The following is a 14616-nucleotide window of genomic DNA, read 5'->3' as shown; positions in this document are numbered from 1 at the left end:
GTCTGAGCCAGGAGGTCAGAGAAGTCAGATGGCCTGCCTTTACTCAGACTGGCCTTCAAAGAACAAGAAGTGGTCTTTGATGGCACCTTCGTGCTAGGTTCCTGCTTCAGTCAGCCTTCTGGTGCTTACCCAGAGGCCCTGCTCTCCTGACTGTGGAGACCTTTCCATCAGCCTAACCCTTATCCCCTGACTACTGCTCTCAGGCCATCCAGATGCCCCTTCCCCATCTCTTCCTTTACGTTTGAGAAGCAATCACACCTTTGCCATATTCCTCAACACTTACTACTGAGGCTTTCACATACTCTACTGAGGATAATGGTTTGTCAAAGTGAACTTTTGAGAAAACATAACTGACTTCATTTGATGCTATACTGGCTGCTCTTATATCAGTGTGCTGAATGTGCCCTTCATTCAGTACCTCTCTTCCCCAAATGTCTTGGAGAAAACTCATAGACTCACAGTGCTGTTATTCTAAGAAGGCACAAAGGGCTTAGCAAATGCTGATTAACTTCCTGACTAATCAAGTAGCTATGGTTTTCTTTGGACTGGTGTAAGAAGCTATGTTAAAGACCTTTCTAACAAACCTTTTTAACTCTAAATTGACTTTCTTTTCCTTTCCTAAAAATGTACCTTTTCCTCTCTGTGTCCTCTAAGCTAATCTAATCCAAAACTTCTTTGTAAACCTGCCTATAGGACCTCAAGGATTCTACCTAAAGGACAGGTCCTATGACTCAGGAGGAGACAGTCTCTGTGTCCTCTGTGGAACTGTGAGACACACATGTCCATCACCTACTCCTGGAGTATGTCACACTCTTGAGTGGTTAAACCACAGGTTACTGTTGATAACTTGTGCTCCCTTATTCTTTACCTAGCAAGGACCCTCTTTTCACAAAAAACAAATTGTCAAATTATCTAGTATTTATATGGCTCCTGGCACATAGGAAACACCATGTAACTGGTTTCAACTCTTTCCACCCTTCTTGCTTGGTTCTCTTCTCTCTGACCCAAGGACACTGGCATCCTGGCTGATATTGGACCAAAACCCTCCATCTCCTGACCCTATGCCTTCCCAAGGGCTGTCTCTCATGTTGGGAATGTCCTCCCCCTCACCTGGGTCTCCTGGCTTCTTTTGTATCTCAGGTAACATCTCACCTGAAAACAAGCTTTGCCTGGACCCTGACACAGCTAGAACCTTCCCTCTCAGGGTGCCTCCCATCCATAGTGTACAGAGCTTGTTTGGAGACAGATGCTGACATGTTCTCTCCTGTGAGCTCCTTTAGTGCAGGGACTGTTATTGTTTCAACTTTCCTTTGCATCCCCAGCGGTTAGCACAGCACTTGGCACAGAGGAGCCACTTTCTAAAGGCTTATTAAGTTTACCTAAGAAATGGGAAATGTGAGGGATTCACAGGGACCTGGGGAGACTTGTGTGGGCTGAGACAGGAGGACATGAGCAGAACCAGAAGGACAATTTCTTTTCTCCTGACAACACTGCAAAGGACAAACTCAGTAGAATAGGATAAAGCTTCCTTGGCTCTCTTGGACTCCAGGTTTGCTAATGCTAGTCAGGTCTGTGGATGAACTGTACTCACCTGGGGTGAGGGTCTCTAGGTGCCTCTGGTTCTAGGTTCTCTCCTAGGAAAAGGCTTTGGTCTCTGCAATCTGACCTGGGGAGGGAGAAGAATCTCCCAGTGGGAGAGAAACTGTCTAGAACTTTTAGTATGTGACAGGGAAGGCAGAGAGAGAGATCTCTAATCCTAAGGTTTTGCCTATGCTGGGTGGGCCCTCCCAATCCCAGGAGTCCTGCCTGGCCCTTCCCTGAGTCTGGCAGAATGTTCTTTTCCCCTCCTCTTCCCCCCCCTCCCCAGGCTTCCAAACCTCCCCCAGGGAGAGAATGCCATCAGCCCCTACCCCCTCCCCTCACCCGCCCCCCACACCAGGCTGGTCATCTCTGAGCTTCCCTCCTCTATTGCTCCACCAATTCCCTCCCTCCCTTAGGCTGCTCTGAGACCAACTCTCCTCAGCAGAATCTCCTGATCTCCCAGCCCTCCCCCAATACACTCATCTTCCCCACAAGGATGTGCCCAGCCTAAATCCCTCCTGGTTCTCACAGCCATTCCCCTCCCCTGATTCCCTCCCTTCTCACACCCCCCTTTTTTCTCTGCAGCCTGGGCCCAGACCTGCCCACCCTCCTGAACTCTCCTCCAAGCTGGAGACATTTACCCCCTTGGCCCATTTCCATACCTGACCTTCCATACCCCATCCCTAACGCTGAAGAGATGTTTCATTCTTTCAAGATTTTATTTCCTTCTTATTTCCCAGTAGAAGACAGCTGGATCCTAATGAGGAGCTCAGAGCAGGACATGAGGACATCTGGACCCAGGGCATAGGTTGCAGCTCATGTTATAAACTTTCTCTAGGCACTTAGATAAACCTGTATGTCTCCCAGTAAGTCTAGGAGTTTGGCTGCTACCTGATTAAGCAACTGAAATCCAAACCCTGTGAAGTCCCTCTGTTCCACTCTTCATCCCTTGTATCACCAATGTGACATGAGCAACTGCTCTGAAGATATATATGTATTTTAAGGATCAAATTTCACTCAAAACTGAGCCAGTATAACATTTATTCTGTAAATACTAGACAAAATATCAGTATGGAAATAAGAAAAGCAAAGCTGAAAAGGGCAACAAACATACTTGCACATGCTACCAGCCCTGGGAGGACCGCCATCTCAGTTCACAGCAAGGAGGCTCCAGCTGCTTAGAAAAGGTCTTAAGCTAAGGGTCTTTCTGGTGGGCAAGTTCCCCTCCTAGTCATTCCTCCCCCTAGAGAGTTCTGCATATATAGCTTTAAAACAAAGACTCTGCACTTGATTGGCTCAGCATAGAAATGCATAACAGCCTACATGCTTAGTGCCAGAAAATGTGAGAGCCTGTGGGCCTAGCTGGCTCTGTGTGACTTGTCATAGGGTATATCACAGCTGTGAACTGGACCAGAGTTCAAAGAGGCAAAACATCTGTGATTGGTGAGGTGAAATACTTGTGTACCTCTAAACTTAGGAACACTGCCCCAATTCCAAGGAGAAAAAGGGAACACATATGGTCACGTAGACCATATGGATGGGGAAGATCTTTATATTCCATTAACCCTACACCCCTCAAATTTCAGTCTGTCATGGGAAGGGGAGAGGTGCAGAAAGCAGGAAGTGTTGTCCTGGGGCACAAGGATGGCTGGAAATTAGGAAGGAAGCCTGAGAAAAAACTCAAAGTGGTATTGCTTTTGAGGGTAGAGGAACTCAGTACTTCTAGTACAGAATCCTTAATGATCCTTCCAGCATTTTTTTTTTAACAAAAGAAAGACAGTCCTGGATCTTATGTAGCAAAGGTGAGTAGTGGGCAGGGAGGGGATCAATGACTGAAAATCACAGAAATTTATTGTATAGAAGTGATGTGGGAAGGATAGAACTTTAGACCTGTAGAAATCCATCACCTTAAGCTTGGATTCTTTTTTTTCAAATCTTATCAAGTTAGTTAAGTTAATCCAGTTAAGTTCCTGGATAGGTCCCATAAGTGGAGGTGGCTCATTGGGGTAATTTTCTTTACTTGGCCCCAAAGAAGAAACTTCTTTCTCCAGGCAGTATTCCAGTGTGATTTGGGAAAATAGTGGAGGGGAGGAGAACAAATAATACTAGAAAGAAAAAATGAAAGGGAAAATAGTAAAACTGTTATACTTGTAGGTTACAATATGTCACTTTCAGACTTATACAAATTAAAAGGATAAACAAGAAAGAAGTTAAGGATATGCAAATAATTTGAGAAACCTCAGCAGTAACAGACCTGTTGATTATGAACTGGAAAAGAAAGAAGTACACCTATCAGCTAACATGTTTACTGGTTGTTGAATCCTCTCCCTGGAATCTGACTCTCCATGATCTAATTTGGCAAGTTTTCTTGGCAAAGATCTTAGAGTGGGTTGCCACAGTGATCATGTAAAATACTTTTCTGAAATGAGGTTTTCTGATTTCAAAAGTTTGAGCTTTTTTCTTTCCAAGCTGGAAGGATTATGTAGAGAGATGCACCAGGCAGTCAAGTTCTTAAAACCGGGTAGGGCTTCAAAAATTTACCCTCAGCATCATGGGAGGGAGAACCTTGAAACTGAGCTCAGATCTGTCAGATTAAGACATAACTATGGTGTGAGTGTGGTTGAATGTATTTATATCAAAAACACTCAGGCACACTTCCAACACAACCAAGAAGTACCCTTTGAATGGACTGCACTTCATTCGTAAATTGAGTGTCTAATCCTCCCTTCTCTATTGGTTTTGTGAAAAATGATTTTTCTTAATAATCTTAATCATCCTTATCTTGGAGACTCACAGTCCCTCCCCACTCACAAAGTCCTGACTTAAAGTTCAATTCTTTTTCAGGACATTACTGATAATGAGATTGCACTGACGCTTTTTATCTTGGTCAAACCCCAACCTAAGCCTGAATTGATTTAATCAAAGCCCCATTGCGTTCTGCTCAGGCTTCAGTGCAGACAGATAGCTAGCCCAAGGCTGGGAGTATTCTGGTATGGTTGGGGTTAATTGGTTGTTGTTCTTAGAAGACCAAAATGACATTGGTATGGTAGAGTCAAGGTTCAATATGTCCGACTATGGCTGATCAGACCAAGACAAGCTCGGAATGCTCTACCACAGGTTGGGCACAAATAATGCATGTGAATATTTGGGGTGGATACTCTAAATCTGCTCATACTGCATTTCTTTGAACTGTTTCAATTCTGCTTTGCTCATAGAGCACAGCACTTTCTCTGATGAGGGCATGCCATGCTGAGTGGTCCTGTGCCAAGTGTCTCCCATGTAACGCAATCAATTCCAGAGTTCTTAAGAGAGACCATGAGAGTGTCCTTGTATCACTTCTGGCCACCAAATGAATGTTTTTCCCTGTGTGAGTTCTCCATAAAATAGTATTTTTGGCAATCATATGTTTTGCATTCAAACAATGTGGGCAGCCCATTGGAGTTGCGCTCTTTGAAGCAGAGTCTGAAGGCTTGACCGTTTAGTTCGAGCAAAGACCTCAGTGTCTGTTACCTTATCCCGCCACGTGATCTTCAGAATCTTTCTAAGACAAATTCAAATGGTAGTGATTCAGTTTCCTGGCATGGCACTGGTAGACTGTCCAGGTTTCACAGGCATACAACAATGAGGTCAGCACAATGGTTCTGTAGACCTTAAGCTTGGCAGTCCGTCTAATATCTTACCTCTCACATTTTCCTTCAGAGCCACTGAGCTAGTTCTGTCAACGCATGCATCAACCTCATTAACAATGTGTACATCCCCGGAAAGTATACTACAAAAGTAAATGAACTTATCCGCAGCATTCAAAACTTCTCCATTTGCTGTTAACCAGTGGTTCCATGTATGGATGCTGTGGTGGTGGTTGATGGAGCAATTGTGTTTTCTTGGTGTTGTTAGGTCAAAATTAGCACAGGCAGCAGAGAATTAATCCATCCTTTGTTGCATCTCAGCTTCAGAGGCTGCATTGAGTGCACAATCATCTTCAAACAGAAAATCATGCACCAACACTCCTTCCACTTTGGTCTTGGCTTTTAGCCTTTTCAGGTTGAAGAATTTACCATCAGTGGGGTAACTGACCTTGATGCCATGTAAATCCTCATTGAAAGCATTTGACAACATGGCTGAAAACATCATGCTCAAAAGTATGGGAGCAAGCACACAGCTCTGTTTCACTCCATTGGTGATTGGGAAAACATGAGAGCACTGTCCATTATCTAGAACCGAGGTAGGCATGCTGTCATGAAACTAATGTAAATAATTTCCCATAAGCCCTCACAACTAACCGTGTCAAAGGCCTTAGTCAGATCTACAAACATTGTGCATACACCTCTGTGCTGCTCCTGAAACTGATGTATAATGCTGATGAACTTCCCCTGGCAACTAAATTTTGACATAATTTTCCATAAGCCCTCACAACTAAAAGTGTCAAAGGCCTTGGTCAGATCTACAAACATTGTGTACAGACCTCTGTTCTGCTCCTGGCATTTCTCCTGGAGTAATTGGGCAGCAAACACCACATCAACTGTTCCTCGGCCCTTCCTGAAGCCACACTGGCTCTCAGGTAAATGACCATCTTCTAGGTGAAGGATCAGCCTATTAAGGAGGACTCTGGCAAGAATCTTGCCAGCAATGACTAAGAGCAGCATCCCCTTGTGATTGTCATAGGACAATCTATTTCCTTTACCTTTATAGAGATGGACAATGAGGCATCCTTGAACTCCTGGGGGATAACCTCCTCTTGCCATGTAACCTGTAAATTTCAGTGGTTTGATAGGTTTTTCCTGTCTGGAGGTAAAACAATGATGTGGTGATATCAGCCCATGTTGTAAAGGTATATAAATGGGGCATTCTCAACCCCAAAATGGAGTCCAGTTTTAGTTTGGCTCTCTTAGGGGGTTCAGTATGACTGCAGCTTTGCGTGCATACCACCGGCTTGAGAGAAATAAAAACACAGACCTGGACAACTAATTTCATTGGTCTTTCTTAGATCAAACACAGTCAGGTTGACAATTGGTGCTGTGACTTGGATATAAGACTGGGCCTTGAATTCTTCTCTCTGACAGCACTGGGAGTGGGCATCCATAGGACTTTTTTCTCTTGAAGTCTCAGCCCTGAAAGGTAGGTGAGTCTTATCCCTCAAATCCCTGCTTCTATCTCTTGGAATCCCTGTATTCGGTTGCAGCCTGCTTTTCTCTCCAAGCAGGCTCTAGGGGCAGAGACCTCAAGAAGGTCTTCTCTGAAAGAATATCCATAATTTGGCTATGGGTAAGTCAGGGTAAATTGGCATGTGATAAATTGTACTGTAATCTGAATTGGTTGATCTTAAAAAGATGTGTGTGGGGGGGATGGATTAACTAAAAGATAGCTGAATTTTGAAGGGTCTAATTCTAATTCTTAAAAAAAAAAGACCAAAACTATGCAATGGTAAGTCCTAAGGAAGCAAGAAAAAAAAAGTGTGTGTGTGACAATACTGTAATAAACTGATGGAGTAAAGATTAAATCTGGAGAATTAGGAAGTAAAAACAAGAGGAATTAAACAAGTCAGAGAAAATAAGAGTGTTGGAGAAGGAAACAAGAAAAGTCCAATTTGGGAGACCCTTAACCAGAGTACACTGGAGGAATATAAAAAGAAAGGAATGAAGACTAGAAGCAAGGAGGGGGTGAGAGAAGAATGAAGAGAGTGTTTAAGGAACACTGGAATCTTCCCTGACACAGTGTGAAGGCAGAACTTTAAAAAAAAGGGACTGAATTTGGAAAAGGAAACTGAAAGAGTCATTTTCATCTCACATAAAAAAAATTGGGGGAATTTTTTGACAAATGTTTGAAGGTAGATGGGCAAAGTTAAGCCTGAAAAATAAAAGGATCTGATTTAGCTCTCTGGATGGGTGCTGGGAGTATCCTCATGATTTGTTTGTTGTGGTTGAAAATGAGCCAACTAAAAACAATGAACCCTTGTGAAAAATGAAGTTTACTTACTGCCACTTGCTATTATAAATCTAACATTGATACTGGGGAAAATACTGTTTAGAAAATACACTGTAATTCTAAAATATTAGGGATTTGACTAATCTTGGAATGGACAAGGGAGATAATAATAATAATAGCACCTACATCCTAGAATTGTTATAGAAATTAAATAATTCTAAAGTGCTTAACAGTGAGCATAGTACAAATGTTGACTACTGTTACTGGATTTTGGAATAAATAACGTATTTAAGATAACAATGTAAATAATTTTCTAAGAAGGATAAGATTTTATCTAATTCAATTGATGAAATTGGACTTGAGTATCTGAGAAGTCTGGCATTATGGTTAAAAACAAACAAACATGATACTCTTCAGACTAATAGTTTTCTTGTGGAATTTGGGAAGAATATTAGACATATGCTTACAAATGTGAATCCTCTTTTAATTGGAAGAAGATCCTTTTAAAAACATACTGTTATGTGGAATTTTTCTAAGATACTGCAAAATGCTATTAGAAGGGCCAATTCCCTATGGAGTTATTTAAATGAATGTGATAAAAGTCCTTAAAAATAGTAATAATGCAATGCCTTTTGCCTTAAATTCTTATGATTTAATAGAAGACTTAAGGACCTCTCCAACCACAATTGTGATTTAAATTTTGTAACTGTGCTTAGGTAAAGTTACTTTAAAATGGACTAAATTGTTGATAAAGGATAATAAATTATGAAATAGACTGCTAAAGATAGCAAGATTGTTTTAAGAAACATTATTAGATACTCAATGAAATGCATTTTCCTCTAAACTAGCCTCCTGAAGGGAAGGATTTCAGGCTTATTATTTATGACTACCTAAATATGCCAAAGTACTACAGAAAGCAGGTCTCTCAAATTCTTTTTCTTTAACTTTCTCTAAAGTGCCTGCTTTTATTTGACCTGGTCTTAAATCAGTGAAATCTCCTCCCCTCCCCCAAGGACAGTCACCAACCTGAATTTACTGTTGGGGCGACTGTAAAATTCTGCTTTATAACTGGGATGGGGGGAGGAAGGGAATTTAGGGGACAATTCTTTTACGCTCTGACAATTAAAAAAAAAAAAGAACAAGTGCAGAGAAGATACAAAGTTTTTTTTCTAGGTTTATATGTAAAGCAATACTGATAACTCCCCTGCCCCATCCTCCTCTCACGGCTCTGGATTTATCTTAAATGGTTCCTTTTTGTAGAGCAGGGCAGTCTTCCTAGAGGCAAGTTACTCTCCATAACATGCATTATACAACATTTGGAATGATCATTGTAAAAATGCATAATCAAAGTCTTTAAGATCCACTGTAGAACTCTGAGGATGTTTACCTCCAACATACTTAGAGTACTCATCACCTTTACCTTTTCCAGTTTTTAAATCCTCAGTCAAATAGAAAAAAATAACCAAAACACAAAAAACAAACAAACAAAAAAGTATACCAATCTCATTTTTTATTGGGAGCCCATCTATCATGTCACACTCTTTGACCAAAGGAAAAAAAAGCCAAAAATTGTGCATTCAGATGCATTTGTGGTGAAAAATGGAGGCCCCAAGCTTGCTGATCCACATGTCTTGGAAGGTAAAGAGAGGCCAGAATGGAGTCTCCAAAGCAGACAGGGTATTTGGTCTTGATTTTCATTGTACTGGGGCTAGGGCTGTAATCTCTCTCTGCTTCCTCTCAGAAATGCCTATGTGCACGGTGGTATCACCAGACAATACTGTAATGGCATACAGATTCTCACAGATATCAACTTAACACTTCATGAATGAGTTCAAGGTAGCTTTGTGGATTCCATAGGATTCTAAACCTAAGAAGGATGGTTGGAAGAGCTTCTGGGCACCAGGATCTCTCCTTGCCAATGGTGACGATCTGACCATCAGGGAGTTCAAAGCTCTTTTCCAGAGAAGAGCTAGATGTACTAGTGGCCATCTCCTGCTCCAAGTCAAGGGCTATGTAACATAGCTACTAGATGTCACCCATGATTTGTCTCTCAGGTGTGGTAGTGAATCAGTGCACTCTGTCAGTATCTTCATGAGGTACTCTGTTAGTTCCCAGAAACCAGATCCAGAAGCAGCATGGAATAGGGAAGGGCATGACTTTCTGTGATCAGCATGGGGTGAACCTCAAGGGCCCCAAGGAACTCACTGTATAAAGTATGACTACATATCTTCTCCATGTCATGCCAGTTAGTGACAATTCCATGTTCAATGGAGTACTTTAGTACAATATCTCTCTTACTCTGGGCCTCATCCTGCACAGGGGTGTCTTTGTGGCCCATACTTACCATCACACACCTGCCCAACAATGGAAGGGAAGAAAACCCAAGGGACACTTTGTCTCCTACAAAGCCAACTTTGCAAGTTCTGGAGCAAGTGTCAACAATGAGGGCAGCAATAGTTATCCTCCAGGGTGAATTTTGAAGTGGCAGGTTTAAATCCTGGAGAGACAGGAGGTAGTATGGCACCTAGAGGCAGGGGGGTGTAAGTGCAAGCTGGGTGGAAGACCACACAGCTTGAAGAAATTCTTTAAAGTAATTTTTAAGAACTAGAGGGAAAAGTCTGGCATGTGGTAAATACTGTAGAAATAAAATGTTGCTACCTCTTTGACTGATTGTACTTTATACTAAATAACTCTATACTGGGTTTTTGATGTAATTAGATGTGACTACTAAAATGTCAAGAGAAATAGAAAGACTGATTCTTCCTGTAACATTTTTTGAAAATTCATTCTATTGAATAGTTTTTCTCTTATCTTGTAACTTTAAAAAAAAGCTGGCAAGGCAGGTTACTTTTGATTTGGATGCTGTTAAATCTTAAATATATCTATTATAAACTGTGACAAAATGTTTGAAAACTTAATAATGGGGTATATTTTGTTTTAATTAAGAAACTAATGATAACGGTCAATCACTAACTGTTGGGAGGAAAGCATAGCAAAATCCTCTAAAGAGGTCTCTGTCTGTGAGGTTCCTTTGGACATCTTCCTTAACTTGTAAAAAGATCTCCCCAACCCTGCTCACAGTGTTCAGAGAAGGCTGCAGTTTAAGGCAGTAGGACCTTTCCAAGCCAAAGTGAGGAAACTTTTGGGTTAAAATTTAAATAATAAGTGAGTTTCATCTGCCAACACTGAGAAAATCATGAAATGGTATCTGTTAATAATTAGTACATAATAAAGTTACATGTTTGAACCAACTGGGTGTAAACTAGTGCTCACTGTATTCATGTAAGACTCCAGAATGTACTATTTGTGCTGACAGTCCTCCTTGTCCAACATTCAGCTAGCTTCCCTCTCCATCAGGTAGTTGTTCCCTTTTACTTACTCAGTGGATTAAGGCTTTTTAACTCCTCTATAGCAAGCTGTCCTTTGAAAGCCACCTATCCTACCTACAGACCAGCCCAGGTGGAGAGAATCAGGTGAATTTTGCCTTCCAACAATTATACTGAATATATGAAAAAGTTAGTGAATGCTGCATGAATTTGAACCAACACTGCCACAGATTATTGTCACATGAACAGAATAATTATATCCTCATATGTTGAATGAAATTCCTAGGGTTTCTCACCAGTGTGAATTCTCTGATGTAAAGCAAAACTGGAGGTGAGTCTGAAAGCCTTTCTACATTGAATAAATCCATAAGGCTTCTCTCGACTGTGGATTTTCTGATGGGTAGTAAGATGGGAGCTCTGTGTGAAAGCCTTTCCACATTGATTACATCCATAAGGCTTCTCTCCAGTATGGATTTTCTGATGTGTAGCAAGATGGCCCCTCTGTGTAAAAGCCTTTCCACACTGATTACACTCAAAAGGTTTCTCTCCAGTGTGGATTCTCTCGTGTTTGGCAAGACTGGAGCTCTGTGTGAAAGCCTTTCCACATTGATTACATACATAAGGCTTCTCTCCACTGTGGGTTTTCTGATGTGCAGCAAGATGGCCTCGCTGTGTGTAAGCCATTCCACACTGATTGCACACATAAGGTCTCTCTCCAGTGTGGATTCTCTGATGTGCAGAAAGATGGGAGCTCTCTGTGAAAGCCTTTCCACATTGATTACATACAAAAAGCTTCTCTCCACTGTGGATTTTCTGATGTGCAGCAAGATTGCCCCTATGTGTGAAAGTCTTTCCACATTGATTACACTCAAAAGGTCTCTCTCCAGTATGGATTTTCTGATGTGCAGCAAGATGGCCCTTCTGTGTGAAAGCCTTTCTACACTGATTACATTCAAAAGGTCTCTCTCCAGTGTGCATTCTATGATGTAAAGCAAGAGCATACTTCTTTCTGAAAGTTTTTCCACACTGATTACATTCAAAAGGTTTTTCTCGAGAGTGGATTCTCTGATATGCAGCAAGACTGAAGGTCTCTGTGAAAGCCTTTCCAGATTGATTACATTCCAAAGGTCTCTTTCTCCTATGCATTTTCTCATGTGTAGCAAGATGACCCCATTGTGTGAAAGTTTTTCCACACTGATTACATTCATAAGGTTTCTCTCCAGTGTGGATTCTCTGATGTGCATCAAGATTAGAGCTCTTTGTGAAAGTCTTTCCACATTGATTACATTCATAAGGTTTCTCTCCAGTGTGGATTCTCTGGTGTGCAGCAAGACTAGAGCTCTGTGTGAAAGTCTTTCCACATTGACTACATTCATAAGGTTTCTCTCCAGTGTGGATTCTCTGGTGTGCAGTAAGACTGGAGTTTTGTGTGAAAGCTTTTCCACATTGATTACATTCAAAAAATTTCTCTCCAGTATGGATTCTCTGATGGTCAGTAAGGAGTGATCTGTGGCAAAAAGTCTTCCCATATTTATGACATTCATAAAACTTCTCCCCAGTATGAATCTTCTGAGGTCTATCAAGATCCGAGTTCCAACCAAAAGCCTTCCTAAACTGAGGACAGGCATATCTTTTCATCTCAGGATGAAATCTAGCCTGGCAAGGGAGAGATAAGTGATGCGATGAGGTTGTGTCCCATTCATTATGTTCACTGGGCTCCTTTCTAATGGGAATTTGCTGATGAGTAATGAGCTTACAATTCTGACTCAAGGCCTTCCCACCTTTATTACTTACACATAACATTTCTCCAGTGGCACTTTTCTGATGTCTAATGAGGTCTGAACTCCAGCTCAAAGCCATATTCCACTGATTACCTGGATACACTGGCATTTCAGGAGGTTTCTCATGGGATTGAAAATGTTCTGCCTGTTCAGCAAAGTATTTGCTATACTCATTATCCTGAAGACAATCATTTCCTGAGGTCATTTTCTTGTGGTGATTTAGGATAGAAGACTGTCTGAACATATTTCTAATTTCAACAAATTCACAGTCACTCTTTGGATTTTTATCTAACTTGATATTAGAGTCAGGGATTTCTCTCAAATTGAAGCCACAGGGACCATCACTCATGAATCTTTGCAGGTCACATTCTTCCACAAAAATTCTCAGCTTTCTAATTATTTCAGTTACTTTGAACCTGGTCTCTACATCTGAAGAAAACAAACAATCAAACATATATACATCAAAAGATACACACACATAAATATATGCAATGTTAATGGTTACTATTGATTTAAAAAGCTCATGACTCTCTCATCACCAACTTAAATACAACAAAACTTTATAGATTTGCTCATGGAGCAAAGGCTGACATTAAATAGACCGTGTCATGGTAAAGAGAAGAGACAGGCTGTGAGAGTGACAAAAGAGATGTGCACCACAGAGTGCGGAACCCATAAGAGACTAAACATTCACATTCAACAAAAGCTGTAGCCCCAAGCAAGATGTCATATCAACAGATTAGAGTGATTCTCCATGGGAGAACAGTTTGTTCCTACCTTGGAAGGAAAGTTGACCAACACAGAGTTTTCAACATTCCAGTAGAAAAAGAATGGCGAGCTTTTAGAGATTTGTTGTATAGTATAATATTTACTCATCTGGGCCAGAATACTTATAAACATCCAAAGTGGTTTGATGAAAATGATGGGGAAAATCAGAAGGTACTAACTGAAAAATGAAAACTCTACAGGCCTACCAGGCTATTTCATCTGTCTCCAAGATGGCAGTATCTAACTCCACTAAGAGTTAAGTACAAGCAAAACTTGGAGGGATGTAGGTTTCTTGGCTCAGTAAGAAGGCAGATGAAAGTCAGTTTTGTGCTGATAGTAATAATCCAAATTGTTTTCATGATGCCCTCAAGTCTATTTATGGGTCAAAGACCTAGAGTATATTTCAACTACTCACTGCTGATGGAGTCACATTGATTGGTGATAAGGACATGATCCTGGAGAGATGGATGAACACTTCCATAGCACTCTAAAAGCTATTGACCATTTACACTCAGGTTGTACTCAATCCCTCTCAAGTCATTCCTCAATTAACTAGTAAACCCACAATTTACAGTTCTTCCCACCAAAAAGAGAGGTAAAATAAACATTTGTAAAAATGTAAGGTTTTGGGGGTTTTTTTTTTTTGCCTTAATCATCTTGGGAAAGAGACCTAACAGTGGTATTGCTAGGTCAAAGGGTAGAAACTGTTTGAAATAGGTCTTTGGGCCTAATTCCAGACTGTTCTCCAAAATGGATGGATCAATTCACAGTTCCATCAACAATGAATTAGGGTCCCAATTTTTCTATATCCCCTCCAACATCTGTCACTTTATCTTTCAACCTTTTTAGCCAATCTGACAGGTGTAAAATAACTGGGTCACAGTCCCAGCTTCCTTGCTCCGTGAAATATAATGCCCCAGTCCTTGTGGTCTTTTAATGTAGAAGCTGGTAGGACCTGTGTTATCTTGATTGTAGCTCCAGAATATTTACATTATATTTTTCTTGTTGATTGTAGTATTCTTTTATTAATTCTGGAGCTCTGAAACTTGTTTATAATGCTCCTATAAAGTCGCATCTTGCTATCTTCTCAGGGGGGTGAATGGTGAATTTTTTTCTATTTCTACTTTACCTCTTGTTCTATAACTTCAGGGCAATTTTCCTTAATATTGGCTTGAAATATTGTATCTAGACTCTTTTGTTTTGGATCATACCTTTCAGGTAGTATAACAATTATTATA

General features: G+C 40.9%; 1 protein-coding gene across 1 annotated transcript in view; it reads right to left on the bottom strand.

Moving 5' to 3' along the window:
- Positions 1-14616, bottom strand: part of LOC140507386 (uncharacterized) — a 59127-nt gene that overhangs the window by 34053 nt on the left and 10458 nt on the right. Inside the window, 1 exon segment of the mRNA XM_072615487.1 lies at positions 11114-13039. Coding sequence (XP_072471588.1) covers positions 11114-13039 — 1926 coding nt within the window.

This window comes from Notamacropus eugenii, chromosome 5 (genome assembly GCF_028372415.1).
Source record: "Notamacropus eugenii isolate mMacEug1 chromosome 5, mMacEug1.pri_v2, whole genome shotgun sequence".
Taxonomy (NCBI): domain Eukaryota; kingdom Metazoa; phylum Chordata; class Mammalia; order Diprotodontia; family Macropodidae; genus Notamacropus; species Notamacropus eugenii.
Note: the sequence above shows the minus strand (reverse complement) of the source record. Positions and strands in the feature narration are given on the sequence as shown.